This window comes from Apus apus, chromosome 1 (assembly GCF_020740795.1).
Source record: "Apus apus isolate bApuApu2 chromosome 1, bApuApu2.pri.cur, whole genome shotgun sequence".
NCBI classification, from domain to species: domain Eukaryota; kingdom Metazoa; phylum Chordata; class Aves; order Apodiformes; family Apodidae; genus Apus; species Apus apus.
The window spans coordinates 105,024-124,646 of NC_067282.1; the positions used below are offsets into that span (position 1 = coordinate 105,024).

The 19,623-nt window shown below is 49.3% G+C and overlaps 1 protein-coding gene across 7 annotated transcripts; it reads left to right on the forward strand.

Moving 5' to 3' along the window:
- The first annotated feature begins 777 nt into the window (after nt 1-777).
- LCMT2 (leucine carboxyl methyltransferase 2) lies at nt 778-13,309 on the forward strand. 7 transcript variants are annotated; one of them, XM_051608718.1, is made up of 13 exons: nt 778-810; nt 1,004-1,036; nt 1,115-1,298; nt 2,785-2,941; nt 3,289-3,478; nt 3,887-3,994; nt 4,760-4,850; nt 5,817-6,074; nt 6,995-7,225; nt 7,958-8,055; nt 9,683-9,870; nt 9,956-10,091; nt 12,923-13,309. In XM_051608718.1, exons 3-13 carry the CDS (start codon nt 1,166-1,168, stop codon nt 13,091-13,093), a joined length of 1,761 nt encoding a protein of 586 aa, XP_051464678.1. In that variant the 5' UTR covers nt 778-810; nt 1,004-1,036; nt 1,115-1,165; the 3' UTR covers nt 13,094-13,309. The 7 variants fall into 7 exon arrangements, with proteins under 7 accessions (XP_051464678.1, XP_051464677.1, XP_051464680.1 ...); XM_051608717.1 differs by having other exon boundaries at nt 1,004-1,298; XM_051608722.1 differs by lacking the exons at nt 778-810; nt 1,004-1,036 and adding an exon at nt 1,613-1,683 and having other exon boundaries at nt 1,220-1,298.
- The last annotated feature ends 6,314 nt before the right edge of the window (nt 13,310-19,623 follow it).

The window sequence follows — 19,623 nt, forward strand, 5'->3', positions numbered from 1 at the left end:
ACTGTCATGACAAACTTTGGGATATCTTGGAACATCTAGTGAAATCGTGAGTCCCTGTGAGGCATGGGATGATAACGTGCTTGCTAAAGGAGGCAACAGGACCTGGTTGATCTGTTTGGGACGCGGTGAATGTAACTGAAAGAGGAGGGCAAGGGAAAAGAGGCACCAGTCCCAGCCAGACCTGGCAGATGACTTGTTTAGATCCATTAAATCAAAAAACATGGAGTGAAATTCATTTCCTGATGGTGCTTCTCCTCCCTTTTCTGTTCTCTCACTGCAGCTGCACACACTGTCATTCGTTTTGCTATACCTAACAGCCCCTTGTAAAGGGGTTAACTGTGTGTTGTTATGGCATCTGATTTGGGGCAGGAACTCGGATATTGGCCAGCCACATCGCAGGGGAGCATTCTGACTGTCTGGATTCATACTTTTCACCCAGTGAACATTTATTTATGCCAAATGGAACAGGTGCAGGAAGCTAGGATGGCTACAGGTTTTCTCTGGGTTATCCATAGTCTTGTTGGTTAACACACTTACTGAACTCAGGAGATTTATTCACAAGCTCTAGGCACAATAAAATCATCAGACATCTTCCAGTGCAGCTTTATTAATGTGGGGTTAATGGGCAGAAGCTGAGAGATAAAAGATCAGTTTTTTGGAATGGGTCGTGCTGGTGTTGGAGAAGTAGGGCTCCTGGGCAGTGATTAGAACTGGTTTTCATTCCACAGGGGTTATTACATCCGTGCCCGTGCTGTGGATCACTGTGTTCAGGATTTCCTGCTGAAGACCCAAAGCCACCCGAGGACACAGGTACATTTTCTCTGGGTGTACTGGCACTTTGCAATAAATGTGTGAAAAGTCTTTTTGGCACCTTGGCACTGCAGTAGCTTCTTAGTGCATCTGTTGTAATCAGAAGAGCACAGAGGGTCTAACAGGCACTGCTGTGGCTGTCCATTTGTGGCTTTGACACAATGCCTACACAAAATTCTTCTACCTCTTGCAGGAGACTGCCTGATTTTATCATTCTACAGATGATGTTAGTGAGTATTTTTCACACCTAGGTGCTCAGGATGCCACCAGATTTGAGTAACTTTTTCTGGTGCTTTCTCTGCAGATCCTGTCTTTAGGTGCTGGCTTTGACTCCTTATACTTCCGTTTGAAGGACATGGGTCTGCTGCATCACACTGTGGTGGTATATGAGGTGGATTTCCCAGATGTGGCTTGCCAAAAAGCTACTCTGATCCAAAGAACAGAAGAGTTGTCAGCACTGGTGGGAGATACAGGAGGGGAAGGATTAGGTATGATATTTATGAAAGCTTTTGTAGGTACTAAGTGTTTAGAAGCAGCAGACATAGCTTCAGCCTTTAAAAAGTGAGACATGATGGTAGAGGAACTACCAAGCTTGTTCACTTCCTGACAAAAATTGGTACAAATAAATAATCCATAAGCACTGGCAGGTAACAAGAAGATGTACAACTGTTGGGATGGATTTCTCAAGAATAGTTGTATCAAACCAAGTTCAGTTTGTTCATGCTGGGAAGTGTGGAATGACACATAACAGGGACATAAGTAAGCTGCTACTTTTAGACTGTAATAATCAATTTAAATACAGATGTGAGACAGCTACACAGCTACATGCAGAGCACGAGGCTCTGGCTCCCGTGAGCAGCTGAACAGGTCTTGGTGAGTAGCTCTTCCATGAGCTTGTTTACTTTCCTTTTTAATCCGTTCACACTTAATAATTGCAGCATCCCATGGCAAAGAATTCTGTCCATACCAATAATCTTCAAGTGCTTCAACCAAAAGGCAGGTGTCCAAAGGGCTGGGAATGCCCTGCTCTCTGCCAGAGGGGGGGAAGTGGTGGATAGACAGGTTAGATGTTGGAATAAATGAGCAGGGAGCACTGGGACAGGCCTCTGCAGGAGTCTGTTTTGCCTGCAGTCATGGTGCCTTTGGGAACAGTTGGAGTAACAGTTCTCCAGGCAGTTGTTGGATGGTGCTGATACGGAGACAGAGAGTGGGTGATTTCTAAAGGTACTTTCCAGTTTGCTGTGTTTATGATGAGGTTTTGGTTGAATCATGTCATAGTGCTGTAGGTTGTGGTATCCTTAGGGAGTGCAGAGGTGTCCCATGTCCCTGCTCACTGCAGGGGGTGGACCAGGGGACCTCTAAAGGCCCCATTCCAGCCCCAGCCATTCTCTAATGGTTGCAAATAATAAATTGGGACTTATTTCCAAGAACAGCGACCTGTGAGACCAGTCCTGTTGTTTGCAGAGAGCTGGTGTGTGCTGTTCAGGATTCAGAAATAAAATTTATTTAAAAAACAAACCCCCAAAAACTTGAGAATGGTTTTGTGGTTGTGAGGCAAACCACTAAATTCTGTCAAAGCAATGGTACTTTCTTAGCCTAAAATGAAAGGTCTATAATTGAGAATTCTGAAGATTTGAATCTGAATTACAATGGTCCTCTAAAAATATTTTTAAAGTAAATATGATGAAGTTTTCTTGTTATAGAAAATGTGACAACTCTGTGAGAAATCTGGGTAAAATTTGCATTAGGGAATATCTGAGTTTTAGATCTGCATTTAATGGGTCATTCCTGGACACTTGGAGTGTCTGTTTATGGCTCTATTCATGATGGGGATTTTCTTGTAAATGTCCCAAATAAATGGATTTGATGATACAGCCTTGGGAGTGTTGCCTGGGGGTTCATTTCCCCATTTGTCCCTTTTGCTGTCAGTATGCATCAGCACTCTGGTGAGATTGTATCATTCTTGTCTCTCAGGAGCCATTACCTTTTCTGGAGACGATTATAAATTACTGGGAGTTGATTTATCAGAGCTGTCTGAGCTAGAGAGAGCCCTGGAGGAAGCAGGACTGGACAGTGAGATCCCCACCCTCTTCCTGGCAGAGGTGGTGCTCACTTACATGGAGAACAGCAGGTTGGTTGAGGGGCTGGGAGACCTGTCTTGTAACTACAGCCTCAGGGATTCTGTGGAAGGCCCAAACAGCTCCTTATAGCGATGTTGTGATGGGGTCACTGATGTCCACGTGACATCCTAAAAGGGAGGAAAAAAAGGACTTAAAAAAAAGTGAAGGAGAGATGTTGAGTGTTTTGTTCTTCTCATCCCCTGAATTCTCAGCTCAGATGGGGAGGAGGTGTTCACAGGCCCCCAGCACAGGACTCTCTTGGCACACCTGCCGGGGTGCCGCAGCCGCGGGGTGCGGGCGGATGGGAGGTGTCCCCATGTCCTGGTGGTTTGATTCCTGAGGCACCGTCTGCTGACAGGTCGGATGCCTTGATTCAGTGGGCAGCAGAGCAGTTCCCTCGGGCATGCTTTGTGCTGTACGAGCAGATGCTCCCCCAGGACCCCTTTGGCCGTGTCATGCAGCAGCACTTCAGGCAGCTCAGCTCTGCTCTCCTCTCCCTGGCTCTGTACCCCGACCGCTCCGCGCAGCAGCAGCGCTTCCTGCAGAAGGTGAGTACCTGCAGCTGCACCTGCCGTGGCTTACCTGGCAAAGGTGGTACTGCTGAATAGTTCTTGTTGTCAGCTGTGTCAGTTATGGACTGAAGCAAAAAGGGCCAGGGCTGAGACTCTGCCTTCTCCAGTAGCGTGACTAGTCCTTTGAAAGTCCTTCCAGCCAACTTGCAGCCTACTTTCTGGTGTGGGATTAAGGCAAGAGACTGAGACTTTTGATATAATAAAGTAAGTTCTTAAGAGCTTTACATGTAAGAGAGCTATCCTCACCAGAGCCTGAGCTGCTGTTGTTCCAGCTAGGTGGTCTTAAAGGCTCATGCAGGTGTTAAATTTAGGGTCTTTGTTTTCTTGTGAGAAGTGAGTCTCTGTCCTCCCAGAGGTAACAATTTTGAGGGGTTTCTGTTTTAGGGATGGACTGAGTGCAGTGTCATGGATATGAATGAGTTTTTCACCTGCTGTACTCCAGAAGATGAGCAGCAAAGAATGCAAGCTCTGGAGCCTTTTGATGAATATGAGGTAACCCTCCCTCCTTTACTGCGAACACACTGACCTGTCTTCGGTTTGACAAGCTGCTGAGGCTTGGTGTTCATGTAGGCTGAAAGGATCTTGAATGAGACAGAGTTGATGCAGAGCCTGCAGGCAGTTCCATGTGAACCTGGGCAAGTGGCGCTGGAAGAAGATTCTTTTTGGTGTCAGAAAAGCTCCCTGTTCCTTCCTCAGTGAGTGGTCTCTCAGGAGACAGTTTTAGCCGAGCAAACTGGCTGGTGGTGTAAAAGATGATGTAGATGCTACAAGTTTGCATGGGCTCAAGGAATTATTTTAATGAAAGAAATCCTGGGGATTACTGAGTACAGAAAAATACACCTGATGTGAGGTTCCTGGCTGAAATGTTGGGAGCATTCCTGGGGGGAGTAAGTGCGTTTGCCCTGCTGTCTTGCATTTCTGTAGGCTATTGCTCTGTGTGGTTGGTTACTAGTTTGATATCAAAACTGGATAGGCTCAAGGAGGAGAAATCCACCAGGGTTTGGTCAAAGACACAGCTTTCTTGCTTGGAAGATCTCTGAGCTGTACATTTTTGAAGGCTGTGGTGAGGAAGGTATTTACATACTTGCTCTTCTCAGATTCGACGTTAGTCTTCTGATGTTGGCTACTGCTGGGAACAGTGCTGGGCTAGGTTGGTCTTTGATTTGGTCACCCAGATCCTGAGATCCTTACTACTGCTTGCTCTAAGATTTTGAGGGAGATTGTTTGGTTTTGTTTTTTCCTTTGGGCTCACTGCAGGAATGGCATCTGAAATGTTCTCATTACTTTGTCTTGACTGCATCAAAAGGGATGGAACCTTCCTGGACTCCATTGTCATCCAGTATGACAGGTACAGACTGACTAGTTTTCCTACTATTCTTTTATCTCATGCAGGCTTTTTTGAGAGATTTTAGGAGACAGTAGAACCCTGGAAGGAACAGATGGGATGCTACCATCTCTGTAGCTTTCTCCATCCTTGTAACAATGGTTCTGCTGTCCATAGTGAGGCCAGGGCCTTGTCCTGACTCTGGTTGTTCTGATCAGTTTTACTCTTTCAGTTTATCAATAAAACCTTCTGGTCTGAGCAGCTCTTCCTGCTGTTTATACACAGGCCCTGCAGTGTGTGGCTGCAATGCCAGTCTACCCTGCTGCTCCTCCTATATCTGGGATCTCAGAGACTCTCCCTTTTCAATTTATTCCCACTTGGCTCTGTACATAGATCTCTGAGCCATTCTGTCCTTCCAGCTCCCAAAAGTTTGTGATGTTTTACTTCCTTCACAGTGCTGGACATCACAGTGTTGTCCAGCAGAGCACTCAGGAGCATGTCACAAAGTTTGTTATTTTTTTGTTATCCCCTGTGGGTGGGATCATACAGGTAGTATTTCTGTTTCTTAAATGCTTTCAAATCTGGATGGTGCTTTTTTTAGACAGGAGGAAAGTGGTACCATTGGGGAAGAGCCAAGACCAGCACTGTGTTTCCATCATAAAAAGCAGTAGCAGTCCAATAAGTTCCCACTTTTAGCCACTTGCTTCCTTTTTCAGAAGCAGAAGGTTATTTTTAACCTGTTTCACATCACTGGTCTTGTCCTCAGTGTAGCACCACAAGTAGCCCTACCTGCCATTGAAAGTCAAAGTCTGTTTCTAGGGAGCAGGAAAAGCAGCTGGAAAAGGATAAGCCAGGATGGCATTCCTTAAACCAACAAGGCCACTGAATGCAGGCTGTTGTGTTTGGATTAGATCTGGAAATGGAAAAATCTCGTTTAAAATGTTCTCCTTGGTTCTTGTGCATCAGTTCTCTGTTCTCTCTGGCTGGCAGGTCCCCGTGGTGGTGGCCCCATCAGGACAGCTGGCAGTGTTCCTGCAGCAGCCTGTGCAGCACAGACGGGGACTCTGGGCCTGAGGCGCTACGGCCACCGCTCGGTCCTCATCAGACCCAACGTGATCCTCACCACGGGGGGCTTTGGGCAGGAGGGTGGGCAGCACTGCCGCATGAGGAGCTTCCATGTGCTGGCTGAGCATGCAGGCTGCTGGAAAGCTGGCTGCTGGAGAGAGGAAGATCCTGACAGGAGATGGGGTGAGTTCCCGTACTGATGGCAAGGGGGAGGGCGATGTGTTTGTGCTACCAACAAAATGATGTCTAGTGGAAAAGTGATGCCACAGTGCAGTTATGCTGGCAGTCAAAGAGACCTGACAGGTCCTGTCCTGGGGTCACACCAATCCAGGCAATGTTTCAGGCTTGGGGCAGAGTGGCAGAAAAGTAACCAAGGGAAAAGGGCCTGGGGGTGTTGGTCAGCAGAGGCTGGAGATGAGCCAGAGAGTGCCCAGGTGGCCAAGGCCACCAGCATCCTGGCTGTGTCACCACAGGGTGGGCAGCAGGAGCAGGGCAGGAAATGTGCCCCTGTTCTGGGCACCTGGGAGCAGGCACCTCGACTCCTGGGGTCAGTTCTGGCTCCTCCAGGACATGGAGGGGCTGGAGAGTGTCCAGAGAAGGGCAAGGGAGCTGGAGAAGGGGCTGGAGCAGAAGGAGAAGGGGCTGGAGAACTTGTGAGGAGCAGCTGAGGGAGCTGGGGGTGTCCAGCCTGGAGCAAAGGAGGCTGAGGGGAGACCTGCTGGCTCTGCAGCTGCCTGAGAGGAGGTTGGAGCCAGGGAGGTCGGGCTCTGCTCCCCAGGAACAAGCGACAGGACCAGAGGGAACGGCCTCAAGTTGTGCCAGGGGAGGCTGAGGTTGGATCTGGGGAACAATTCCTTCCTGGCAAGGGTTGTCAGGGCCTGGCCCAGGCTGCCCAGGGCAGGGGGGAGTCCCCATCCCTGGAGGGGTTTCCAAGCCCTGGAGATGGTGCTGAGGGACATGGGGCAGGGGTGGCCTTGGCAGGGCTGGGGGAAGGGTTGGACTGGAGGATCTTAAAGGTCTTTTTCAAACAAAATGTTTTGATGATTCTGTAAATTTCATGGGAAAAAGGCTGGTGGGGCCCGTGGTGTTTTGTGTCTCTGCAGACGGGCGGTTGTACCACACCGTGTCGTGTCTCTCGAGCAGCCTGGCCCTGGTGGTAGGAGGACGAACATCCCCAGCTCGTGCAGGATTGGGAATGTTGTGGCTGAAGTTCCCTGACACTTGCAGTGCTTTGGACCCAGGGGACATTACAGTGGAGCTTGTGAGCCTGCAGCCTGCTGCTGAACCAGCTGTTCGGCGCTGGAGACACAGCACAACTGAAGTGATGTTCAGAGGTAAAAAGCCTGGGGAGAGTGGACATGGCTGGAGGTGTGCAAATCCCAGGGGGAATGGGGCAGTCCTGTCCAGACAGTGAGCAGGATTTCAGTTATTTATGCCATTAATAGGTGGTTGATTTGTAACAGAACCTACACAGAAGATACCTTGTGATAGTAACTTTTATTATAGATGAGCTGCGATCTTCTTAGTTTTCTAGATGCAGGGCAGTAAAAATATATATAATTGCATAGTGGAAAACAAAGAGAGTCATTGAACCCTAGACTGGTTTGGGGTGGAGGGACCTTAAAGATCATAGAATCATCATAGAATCATGGAATGGTTTGGGTTGGAAGGGACCTTGAAGGTCATCTAGTTCCAACCCCCCTACCTGGTGACCTTGAACATTCAGAAATACACAATGTAAGTGGATGATGGAGCTCTTCTGAATGACCAGAAATGTGAAGAATACAACTTCTTAGTAAAAATACTGAGTGTTCTATGTATCTTGTAAAAGATCTATGTACAAGAGTAATTCCTGTTTCTGTTAAATAATTTCTTGCATTTATTGCTAAGAGTGGAAGTGTTTGTCAGGTTGCAGGATGTCTTCATGTAAACAGTGTATAAAACTTCTGCCTGGCTGCATTTATTGCTCTCTCTGGCCAGCTTCTCTTCCATGCATATGGAAACTTCTGCTTTTGTGACACACCAAACTCTTAACTTCTGTTTTCACCTGGTTGTCTTTTCTGTAGGGGAGAGGTACCTGTTTGTGTATGGTGGCCGCTCTGCTGAGAAGCCTGTGCTGGGGGACTGGCATTTCCTTCACATTCCAGGACTTGCCTGCACTGTGGTAAGAACTTGGGAGGCCCTGGGAGTAGATGTTGTGGTGGGACTCTACTCGCTGCCACCCAGCCAGGATGACAACACCCATGAATCAAGGGGTCTCTCTAGATCAGGTGCTCTTGTCCCTATGAGTGATTTTAACTTCCCAGACATCAACTGGGACCATCATACAACAGACAAAAAGGGGTCCAGGAAATTCATGAAGCATGTTGAAGATGCTTTCTTTGTGCAGGTACTAAAAGAGCCAACTAGGGTAGGTACCCTCCTAGATTTGTTTGTAAACAGCAAAGGACTCATGGTCACAGTGGTGGTTGGTGGCTCTTTTGGTCACAGTTACCATGAAGCAGTTGAGTTGCAAATCGTTGGCAATAGAATAGCAAAACTTGGGCACTGGACAGAGAGACTTGGAGATGCTGAGGGCAGTAGTTGCTAAGGTTCCCTAGGAATCTGCTTTTGAAGGCATTGAGGTCCGTGAATGCTGTTCACCTGTTAAGAGCTGTCTCAGGAGCCTGGGAGGAGGCAATTCCAAAGTGTAGGAAGTCAAGCAAGCAGGGCAAAGGCCATAATGCTGTGTTCAGGTATGTAACCAGGAATGTTACCTGTGAGACACATGACCTGGTCCTGCTGTTCTCTTCAGTGCTCTTAATCTCAGCAGGACCCTTGTAAAATACCCACAGCTGAGGAAGATGTGGACAGGATGCAGTGCAGCTCCATGGAGGTGTGCCACCAGACTGCCCAGAGCACACACCCTCACAGGGGAAGATTTGGAAGGGCTTGCAGCTATTGAGTGTGGAGAAGATTCACCACAGAAATAAATATTGAAATATGTAAAATACAGCTGCAGAGAGGACAGACAATTTGTTCTCCATGTTTACTTTGGGTAGTACAAGGAATCTATAGAAAGGGCAGCTTCATTTGGGCACTGAGAGAGGCTATCAATTGTGAAGGTATTAATGAGCTGCAATACACTGCCCAAAGAGGTGAGGAGTTCTTGTCACTGTGGCGTGTCAGAAACTATGAAATAACCCTCTCTCCAGGTGATGATGGATACAGCTGGGTTCACTTTAGGAGAAAAGGATGGAGCAGATGGCCTCTGAAATTTTCTCCACAGCTTGTTTGCTTTGATATTCCTTTAAATTCCTCACCTTACATTTTTTTCTTTAGAGCTTGCACTCTAAGTTTTCTTTCTGCACATCAGTTCTGCAATCCAGCATTAATCCTGCTCTGTGCTCTGAGCGACCCATCACCTTCTTGGCTGTTACTGCATTAGTTCATGTTCTGTAAACTTGTGGTGCTCAGGTACCTGTCTTGAGCAGAAAGCAGCATACAAGAAGGCAAATAAAGTTGCCTCTAATAAATGTGCAGAAAGAAAACCCTCTAAAGACTGAGCAATGTTAAATGTACTGAGGTCCAGTGAAATACTGGAGGTGGTGCAAGCCATCCTAGAGGAACACATGTAGGTTGGGTCTTTTGGTTGCTCACTGTCATGCATACTCTGTCCCCCTCCAGCAACTCTTCCTACCCCAGAATGTTACATCCCACAGGACATGCAACAAGAGGAGACCATTTAGGAGCCTGGACATGAAGAAGACACCTAGCTTGGCAGACTTCAGCCCAGCCTTGTGTTTCCCCAGGTTCCAGTTGGGGGTCCGGTGCCAGAGAGCCGTCACTCGCACAGCGCCTGCAGCTGGGGCGGGGGAGTGCTGATTGCAGGGGGCCTGGGGGCAGCCGAGCAGCCCTTGGGGTCCATCTTCTTTCTGAGGGAGCTTGAGCATGGCTTTGGGTGGCAGGCAGTGGAGACTCACCCTGCTCTCATCCCCAGGTAAGCTGGGGTGCTGGGCAGTGACTCCGGCCTGTCTCACCTCCCTCCCTCACTCCTGGAGCTCAGTCTCCCTCTGGCCTGGCAGGTATTCCCACACGGCACACGTGCACGAGGGGAGACTTCTGCTAGTGGGAGGAGTGTGGCTTCACTCTCCTGAAGTGCCAGGCCTCACCATCATTGACTTAACGACTGGTCTTTGCTTGGACTACACCATTGATGTGGTAAGTGCTGAAGTTCTCCTTTCAGGGTAAACAGAGTTGTGTGAAGACGGGGCCTGGTACCTCTAAGGCTCTTCCCTGAAGCAGAGTAGGGAATGGAAAGCAGGGAAATTTGGAATAAACATTGTCTGTTCAAGGTAGAGTCTAACTTAGAAGTGCTTTTACCAGCCCAGAGAACATAATAGTGTGAAGAGAGGGAGAGTCTGAGTGTGTAGAGGACGAGGACACAGAGCTGCTCCATTCCAGACTGGGAGCAGAACTGAGATGGGCACAAGCATAAGAAATTCAGGATGTGTATGGAAGAAAACAGATCAAACCAGAGCCTCAGTCTTTATGAAGATCTGTGGTGTAATTGCATTAAAAACTTCATGGTGGAAGTTGCTGTGTGCTGCAGCTACTGCCTGAAGTACAAGAAGAAGACAGCACAGAAATACTGGAAATTCCACTGGAATACAAGAAAACATTTTGCTGTAAGGGTGGTTGAACACTGAACAGGTTGCTTAGAGACCCTGTGGTGTCTCCATCATTGGAGATACTAAAAACCTGACTGGGCAAGGTCCTGAGCAACCTGCTGTACTTGAGCTTGCGGGTCACTTCCAATTCTGTGATTCCATTCTATGATTCAGTGAAGAACAAACATACAGGTGATGTCACATTACAGGATTTTGGTGTATTCTGGGCAAAACTTAGTCTAAATCTGTGAGTAGACCTCATCTGTGATAATACTGCCAGGAGTATGAGGCAGACATGGACCTGTTGGAGAGGCTCCAGAGGAGACCACAGCAATGATCCGAGGGCTGGAGCAGCTCTGCTGGGGAGACAGGCTGAGAGAGTTATAGCATCATAGAATGGTGAAGGTTGGAAGGGACCTTAAAGATCATCAGGTTCCAACCTTGCCACTATGAGCAGGGACACCTCCCACCAGACCAGGTTGCACAAGCCTCATCCAACTTGGCCTTGAACACCTCCAGGGAGGGACCATCAAAAACCTTCCTGGGCAACATATTCCAGTGCCTTCCTACCCTCATGGTGAAAAATTTCCTCCAGATGTCTAACCTAAATCTCCCCTCTTTCAGTTTAAAACCATTACCCCTTGTCCTATCACTGCCCTGTCTGGTGAAAAGCCCCTCCCCAGCTTTCCTGGAGCCCCTTCAGGCACTGGAAGGTGCTCTAAGGTCTGCCCAGAGCCTTCTCCAGCTGAACACCCCCAACTCCCTCAGCTTGTCCACCATATCTTGTCATTCTGGAGACCAGTATGTTGTGTGGGACAGTGTCAAACACCTTGCACAAATCCAGGTAGATGATGTCAGTTGCTCTGCCATTATCCACCATCTCTGTAGCCTTGTTGTAAAAGGCCACCAAATTGGTCAGGCATGATTTGCTCTTAGTGAAGCCGTGTTGGGGTTGCTCAGCTGGGAGAAGAGAAGGCCGTGGGGAGACCTTATTGGGGCCTTTCTATACTTAAAAGGGGCCTACAAGAGAGATGGGGACAGACTTGTTAGTAGGACCTGTAGTGATAGGACAAGGGGTGCTGGTTTTAAACTGATGGGGGAGATTTATATGAGATATTAGGAAGGATTTTTTTACAATGAGGATGGTGAGACACTGGCCCAGGTGGCCCAGAGAGGTGGGATCCCTGGAAACATTCAAGGCCAGGTTGGAGAGGGCTCTGAGCAGGCTGGTCTATTGGAAGATGTCCTTGCTCACTGCAGGGGGTTGGACTAGATGGTCTTTAAATGTCCTACCCATCCCAAACCATTCCATGATTCTATGAGGAAGTTTCTGTTGCTTGACAAGTTTTTATTTATCTTTTGCATAAAGAAACAACTTTCTCTAGATATCTGTGCATATGGATCCTGTCCTTCGTGAAGCTGGAGTTTGTGACTGGTTTTCACAGCAGGCAGTTTGTTTAATTTAGTTTTCTTACTCTCTCTAGCAGAAGTTGTAAGTGGTCTGGTGTCCTTCAGGTAAAACTGGCTACTCTTGTTGGGTAGTGGTGAGGATGGGTGCAGTGATCATAAAGTTATATCTAAAATAATAGGACTTATTGGTTTGCATTGAATAGGTGGGTGCAGATGGGTTGGTTGCTGCCTTTGCTTGTGAGCTGTTTGCTTTGACTTGGCCAAAACTCTGAAGGCTTTTGAACCTGCTGGTGCTGTGCTCAAGTACTGATGGAGCTGTGCAGTGAATGTGTATGAGACCTGAATTGTCAGTGACTTTCTGTGCAGGTCTAAACGTTGGTGTGACAGGTTCCATCCCTGCGTTGGGAGGTGACAGCACCAAACCCTCTTTCTCTGTGCTTGAGAAAGCCATGCAGCAGTTAACAATGGGCAGATATATCTCCCAATCACTGTCCCTTAACCAAGAATATAGACATGGGTACCCTCATGAAAGTTGCCTTCTGTCTTGAGCGTTTTACAAAGGAAGCCCGTACAGCCTGTCCAGATTGCAGCAGCCCCAACAAGAGCTGAGCTGCTGGCACAGCAGTTTGGTGACTGCTGCAGTCAGTTATCTGATGTATTTTTGACATTAAAAAATGACTGGCTCTGTTCTTGGAAGGAAAAACATTCAGGTTCGGGCAGTACAAAGATATTCTCTCTCATTAAAAATCACTGAAGTGCAAGAGGAGTGTATCATGGTGTCCTTGTTCCTGTGTTCTCTACCTATCCAGTTTTGCCCACATTTTTGGGTGGTACAGTGGACTAAATGGTCCTAGATGAGCCCCAGCATGCCTGTTCTTAACTTGCTAATGAAGGTACTGTATGAAATATCTCTAGAGCGTTGTATGATGTTGTTGAAGCCCCATATGTTCAAGATCTCATTTTCTTTTTTAGGAGCATCTGGAGTGGCCGTTAATGGTGCATAATCACAGTAGTGTCTTTCTGCCAGATGAGAAGGAGCTGTTGCTTATTGGTGGTGGTGGGAACTGCTTCTCCTTTGGGACACACCTGAACCCAGAACCTGTCTCGTTGAATCTCAGCAACATCCTGACCAAGCAGGGCTGAACTCAATCTCCAGAGGTCCCTTCCAACCCCTGACATTCTGTGCTGCTGCATGGTGGTGGGCAGCTGAGAGCAGCACAATGTTCCCACAATGTTGTATATCCAGAGTGCATTTGGAAAGGTGGGATTAGGAGGGACAGTTATGACAAGGGGTTGCTTACCTCATCTGTTTATTTGTACTACTCTTTGTGTTGCTGTAAATAAAGTCTCTCAGAAGTAGCTCTGGTGACAGCAGTAGTCCTCAGAGGTGGCGTGAGGAACAGTGCTGTGCTCAGAAGGGACGTGGCTTTGCACAATGGTGACCTGAAGGGACCTGAAGGGACAGTGTCGTCACCGAGTCACAAAGTAATTGGAAGTGTCCGGTCAGGCATCATTGAAGAAGTCAAAGGAGGTGTACCTAGGTCGTATTTGTATGTTTAAGAGGATCATGTCTAGTCTAGATACTACAAACTCAGGCTCCTCTGCTTCTTGCTGTCAGCAGCTCAGCCCCTGCTGGCCAAATCCCTTGCTTGTTTCCCAGGGGGGCAAGGACATTCCAAGAGGAGCAGGAGGGTGCTGCTGTGTGAGCCCAGGGCTCGGTCTTGCTGCTGACACCTGAACTCCTGTGTCTGGGAAGGTGCTGGGGGAGGAGACTGCTGGGAACCCAGTCTTTGAGCACAGGGTTCAAACTAGGGTGATGTTCTTGAGAATGATCTGTCTGTATGGATTTTATACAAGATGACCAGAATTCTTCAGAGAGGTTTTTATTTTGGGGAGAGCCCCATGGAAAACTACTAGAGAAAGACTCCTTGGAGTATAAACAGGAATAGGAGAAAAGGAGATCTTTCAAGGTGTTGCAGAACCAAAAGTTGTTGAGGCTGCTGATTATGATCATGTCTGAAGGCATCCAAAGATCAGTGTGCCTTCTGATTTCTTCAGCAAGTCTTCTGGCTGTGGGAAGGAAGAGGGTGCACAAATCCTAGGGCTTTTGAGAGCACCTGCAGGTCTGGGGTGTGTCCAGGGAGCTGGCAGACACTGCTCCTGCAGTTGCCTGTGGCCTATGACCAGGAGCTGGAACAAACTGTGGAGGCCCCGTGGCTGGGCAGATTTTCCAATTCTTGCAAGCCCAGATTCTCTTTCCTCAGGCCCCTCTGGTAGCACAGTCTGTTTAAGCAACGTTTCTGGTATAAAATGCTTTTTAAGAGCACCAGCCAACTCCTGCTGCAGCTGCCCGACCATGCCCCAATGAAACAGTTAAATGAGCATGAAAAAAGTTGTAAAAACATGACATATGCCTTTACTGTAACTTATTTGATGATACAGTTAGACCTGTCTTGGGATTTGTCACATAAAAAGGGCAACGTTTGCCTGTCTCAGGGTCCCAGTGGGGCTGTCACTGAGGCAGCTTCACAAAGTTGCCGCTTCAGTGTCCCGGAAAAAGGACTTTGACGGAAGCCCTTGCCCTCCTCAGAGCCCCAACAAGGATGTTCACTGAGACAGTTTAAAGGCAAAGTTAAGGTGATTTATTGATGTGACAGTTGTAACAAGTTCTGGATAGATGTTGATAAATTCACTGGCTGCACAGATTCGAGGTGAAGATAGTTAAGTCAAAAACATCCCACAGAGTCAGAGGTGCAGGTTGTACCAAAAGGCATCCCCTTTTGGGGGAAAAGAGAAGATTCAGGCCTGTTGGCTCCCTTCTCTCCCTTCCAGAGAGCTGTTGATCTCTTCCTCCAGGGAAACAAAAAATTCTAAGACTAATTTATACTGTTGACAAGATGGGACTAGGTAATAAATAATTTTCTGTTTGCTATGTTTGCAGGCACGTATTACTTAAGACAGGAGAGGGGAAAAGGACCAGTGTGGCTCTTGAGGCACAAATCTCAGGTGTCACTGTTTCCATTGTTTTGGCTTATCAATGCCACCCCAGGCCACAGAATCTTCATCCTGTTCCAGAAGTTGTGCTAATTGTCAGTCATCAAGTTCACAGTCAAGATGAACAAGCTAGGCCCAGAGTTTGATATTGGTAGATACCTTTGGCTGACACCACAGTCCGTTCCTTCTGCCCTACTCCTCATTAATGTAGGAATCACAGTGATTCAGCCTCCTGTCTTTTGGAAGACAGTCCCTCTGTGAGGGTGGGCAGACTGGCAGGACTGCATTCCTTTTGTTGAATTTAACAAAATCTGACCTGTTGCCCCATAATGTCCCGTGATCTCAGTCACAACTCATCAAGAACGTCATCTACTTTGGGTGTAGGTGGGCTGAGGGGTCCGTCTTCCTCCTCCCTGTTCTCGTCGATGGGGGTGGCATGAAAGGGATGCCTTCAGTATCACAAACCTGGCGCATTTAAAGCCGCATGGTTAGGGCTCTAGTTATCATAGATTTTACACGATAACGCAAGAATAAACAACAAACATGACGATAAACATAAACACAGACTGGATTAGATTCTGAACCCATGCACTAGCTCCCTTCTCTGCGCAGAACTGGATCTCACAACAAACCTCTGGACTCGTGTGGGTAACGGGCCCGCGGCCGGGACAACGGAGGAGCCCCAGGTGCGGGCAGTGGGGCCGATGGTAGCGGGCCCTCCCGGTAAAGGGGTGGCTGGAGGTGGGGGGGCTGATGCTGTGACTGATCCCGGGACTGATCCGGGACTGATCCGGGATCGATCCGGGACTGATCCGGGACTGATCCGGGATCGATCCGGGGCTGCCGTGGCCGCTCCCGCTGCCGCTCAGGGCAGCAAAGCCCGCGGCTGCTGCCGCCCCGTGGCCAGAGCCGGAACTGCAGCCACGTGCGGACCGGAGCGGACCGCTGCCGCTCCCGGGCTGCGCATGCGCAGTGCCGCCGCCCCTCCCGGCCCGGAGCCGTGGCTGCCGCCCGGGGGCGCCCGGGGGGGGGGGGCGGCAGCTCCGGCCCCTCTGCCGGGTTCGTGCCGAGGCCCCAGTGAGGAGAGCGAGCCCCTGCGGCAGGGGCGGGGGGGTCTCCTGGCCGCCCCGGGCGGGCAGGACGGGGAGCTTCGAGCCGCCCGCTGCGGCAGGTCCCGTTCCGCTGGGGGGGAGCCGGGCCGGGGCAGCCCCGGGGCAGCGGGGGCAGGGGAGCGGGGCAGGGGGCGGACACCGCCGGGCACGGGCGCCGGGCACCTCCCCGCCCGGCCAGAGCCCCCCTGAGCCTCCCCCGGCCCCGCTCGCCCCGGGCAGCCCCAGCCCCTCCCCTGCAGCCGCTCCCCGAGCCCCCTCCTGCCCCGCCCGCTGCCCGCGGAGCGTGTCCAGAAGCCCCGCGCGAGGAGGGCCCGGCCGGGGCAGCGGCGGGAGCGGCGGGCACCGCTGCTGCTTTCCCTCTCCGGGGCCGCGCTTGCCCCTTCCTGCCCCGGGGATGCCCTTTTTAATTTTCATCTTAAACATTTATACCATTAATTCTATATCTTTTGATCTTAGTACGCCTCAAGATCTTTCCACGAGCGGTTTTCACTGCTGCCTTTTCCAGCCTCATCCCGGGGCGTGTTCCCGGTGACAGGACCAGGCGCTGCTGCCCAGTCTCAATTCCAGCTGGTGTTCGGCCCTGCCCCTTCCCATGGGTTGTGGGAAGGGCGGGCCCGGGGTAGATGAGCCGCGGTCTGTGCTCGGGGAGCTCAGTGCGCTCTGGGCTCTGGTGTCCGTGTGGGTAGTGGCAGTTTTAGAGCTGTTGGAGCTGTTCGGATGAGCGTTCTTGAGGGTTGAAGCTCATTGTCAACATTCTGCAAGACTCAGAAGGGTGTTTCTTGCATGCAGTTTTTCTCCTGTTGGTAACTTCATATAGGATGTTTTGGGGTGAGAAGGTGGCTTAGTAGTCTGTGATTTTTTTTTTTTTCTGTCTGTAGATGATGAAGAGGAGCCTGGTAGCTTCAGGGCTGGTGCAGTTGGCCAACTGTGAAGCTCTCTTTAAACAAAGATGGGTTGAGACCTCTGACCCCTGAAAGCTAAGTTGAGGGATGGGTCCTGGGGAGGGTTCAGGGGGGTGGAGGGACAAGGTTGGGAAGTGCAGGGAGGGGTTTAAAGTTAAGAGCTGGGGAGAGGGCTGACAGGGAGCTGTTCCCTTTGGGTAGGTAAAGGCAGTGGGTTACTGTTCAGCACAACACTAGCGTGTGCCAGACAGGGCAGCTCCAGCCTGTGTGCCATTGTGTAGTTTGTGTAGTGCGTTGTCTCCTGTGTCTCGGGCCCTCCTTTGGGTCCCAGGGGAGTATTTGTGCTCCAGGAGCTCGGTGCTCACCTTGCACCCCGCCCTGAGGTGTTGAACGTCCGTGCTCATCATCACAGCACTGGTTGGACATCTTTTCTTGCGTCGGAGCTCAAAAGCACACCTTGTTCTTGTGACTTGGACGTTTCTGCTCAGTCCCCTTCTGCACCGGTGGTGTGGTTGGTGTCATGAGCACCACCCTGGAGCACTCTCTTTTGCTGGGATCCCTTTTTCTGGGCATTTTTCCCTGCGACCTCTTGTTCTTAGGTCTTAGCAAGGCATTTTATGCATCCATCGATTTTGGTTTTGACTGTAGCTTCTTGTCACAGATTGTGATGTTTGACTCTTTCTCTGGGCCTCCTTACTGCCAAAATCAGAAATGGATTGACTATAGGAATATTGAGATGGATTATGTTAATCAGTTCAAATTGTATACATGTTAATGACTTGGCAAACTAACAACTGCTTGACCTAAGTGACTTGACTTCTGATTTGATTCAAGACTTGACTTAGCATGAGTACCTGGAGTGGTAAGGCCTTAGGCTGCAATTCTAGTTAATTCTTTAGCTGAACACCTGTGATGAACCTTAGTTAAACCTTCACTCTTCTGCCCGTAATGATACTGAAACAAGATGCAGACCACAAAATAATTACTCAAAATGATCTTCTAAAATGGGAAGATGCATTGACTGAAACTTAAGTTGGAGAAATTGGACGAAATCAGAACGTGGAGGAATTTTTCAGCTGAGACACAAGTGGAAGAGAAAGAAATTGTCCCAACAAGAACTGACTGATGGTGAATGGGGGCCCTCAGAGGAGGACAGAACCCATCAGAATGGGATGATGTCATCATTCTGGGAGGTAACTGGATGAACAGATGCATGTACCAGCATGTGGTAAGGCTGTGAGCCTTTAAAAGGTACAAGTACAGCACAGGTGTGGTCCCCCTCCAGAGGCACCCAGCTCGAGCTGCAATAAACTGATTCTGTGGCAGAACCGAGGGTCTGAGCTTCTTTCTGCTGTCGGAGGTGAAGACTGGAGCCAGCTGCACCGAGGCTTCTCCCTGAGAAGAAGTTTAGAAACTGAGGAATTTCTGTCTGAACCTCAACTCGACAAGAGGGACTTTCCAGACTCTTTAGCACTCATCTCGTTCTTGCAGTGCCGCCTGTCTTGCCACCTGGTGGAGTGATTTTTCTTGATGAGAGTTTCCTCTCATGTTTGTATCAGATCTCTTATTTGGGTCCTGTGTCTCTGTGCAGTTGTGTTGGAGATGCTCTCTCTGGAAGGCTGGGAGAAGAATTATAATGAGAACCTGTGGTTAATGTTGCTTTGCTGTCTGTGACTGAGGCACAGATGAAGCATCTGAAGTCAAGTAGCAGCCCTCAGCAGGGAAGGGTGGTCCCTTCTGTAGTGTTTTTGAGAGGGGGTGATTGGAGCCATCTGGGAGAGGCTACTGGAGTGATAGTCAAGCAGATTGGGTGTCCAAGTTGTTAAGGCCTGAATGTGTGGGGCTTAATGTTATTTTTTTTTTTACCTTAATTGTAGTTAGTTGGGATCTAGAAGGTATTCCTAAACGAGAACCTCTGGAATTGCATCTAGGTGATTGCTTGATACTGCTTTTTCAGATGCAGGGAGATGAGCCACATACTAAAGGGTGGTGGAGGAGAGGAGAAGAGTGTGATAAGGAAGCAAGTTGGTGCATATTGAAGAAGAGCCTGGGATGAGTTGTCCCCTGGTGTCAAAGGGAAGGTATAACTGGTGCCTGTATCAACTGGCTCATGGTTCGGGTTTGTTTTGTAGGCGCAAAGCAACAAGCAAAGTGGGATGTCTGCACTGGAGGTGGCTTGAGCAAGGTCAGTGATAATTAGGAGGCTGAAATAGCAGTTGTTTTCCAGGTGTTGTGTTGTCGGTGTGTGATGAGCATCCCTTGTTTGTGTTTTACAGGCAGCACACGGGGCTGGACGTGGCAACTTGTGACCATCAGAGGTCAGCCAGGCAAGCTGTGAGGGTGAGAGTGGTAGTCAGGAATAGCTGCAGGCAGGCTGTGGTCATGGGCAGTGTTTCAGCACATGCCGTTTGCTTTAAATTTTGCAGGTGAGGCAAATAGCCTTGGAGCAGTGGAGCAGCATGCCAACGGGCCATCTGTGGAGATGACACAGGCATCAGCCAGGTTGGTGTCTAGGAGAAAGTTACCTGTGGGAACTCAGTGAAGCATTTACCTCTTGGGTGTGTAGGTGCTGTGCAGGCTGCCATTGGGATTTGGTGGGTGTTTGGGGTTAGCGAGGGTGGTAGCAAGGAGGGTCATGGGACTTGTCACAAGCACAGCAGTGATT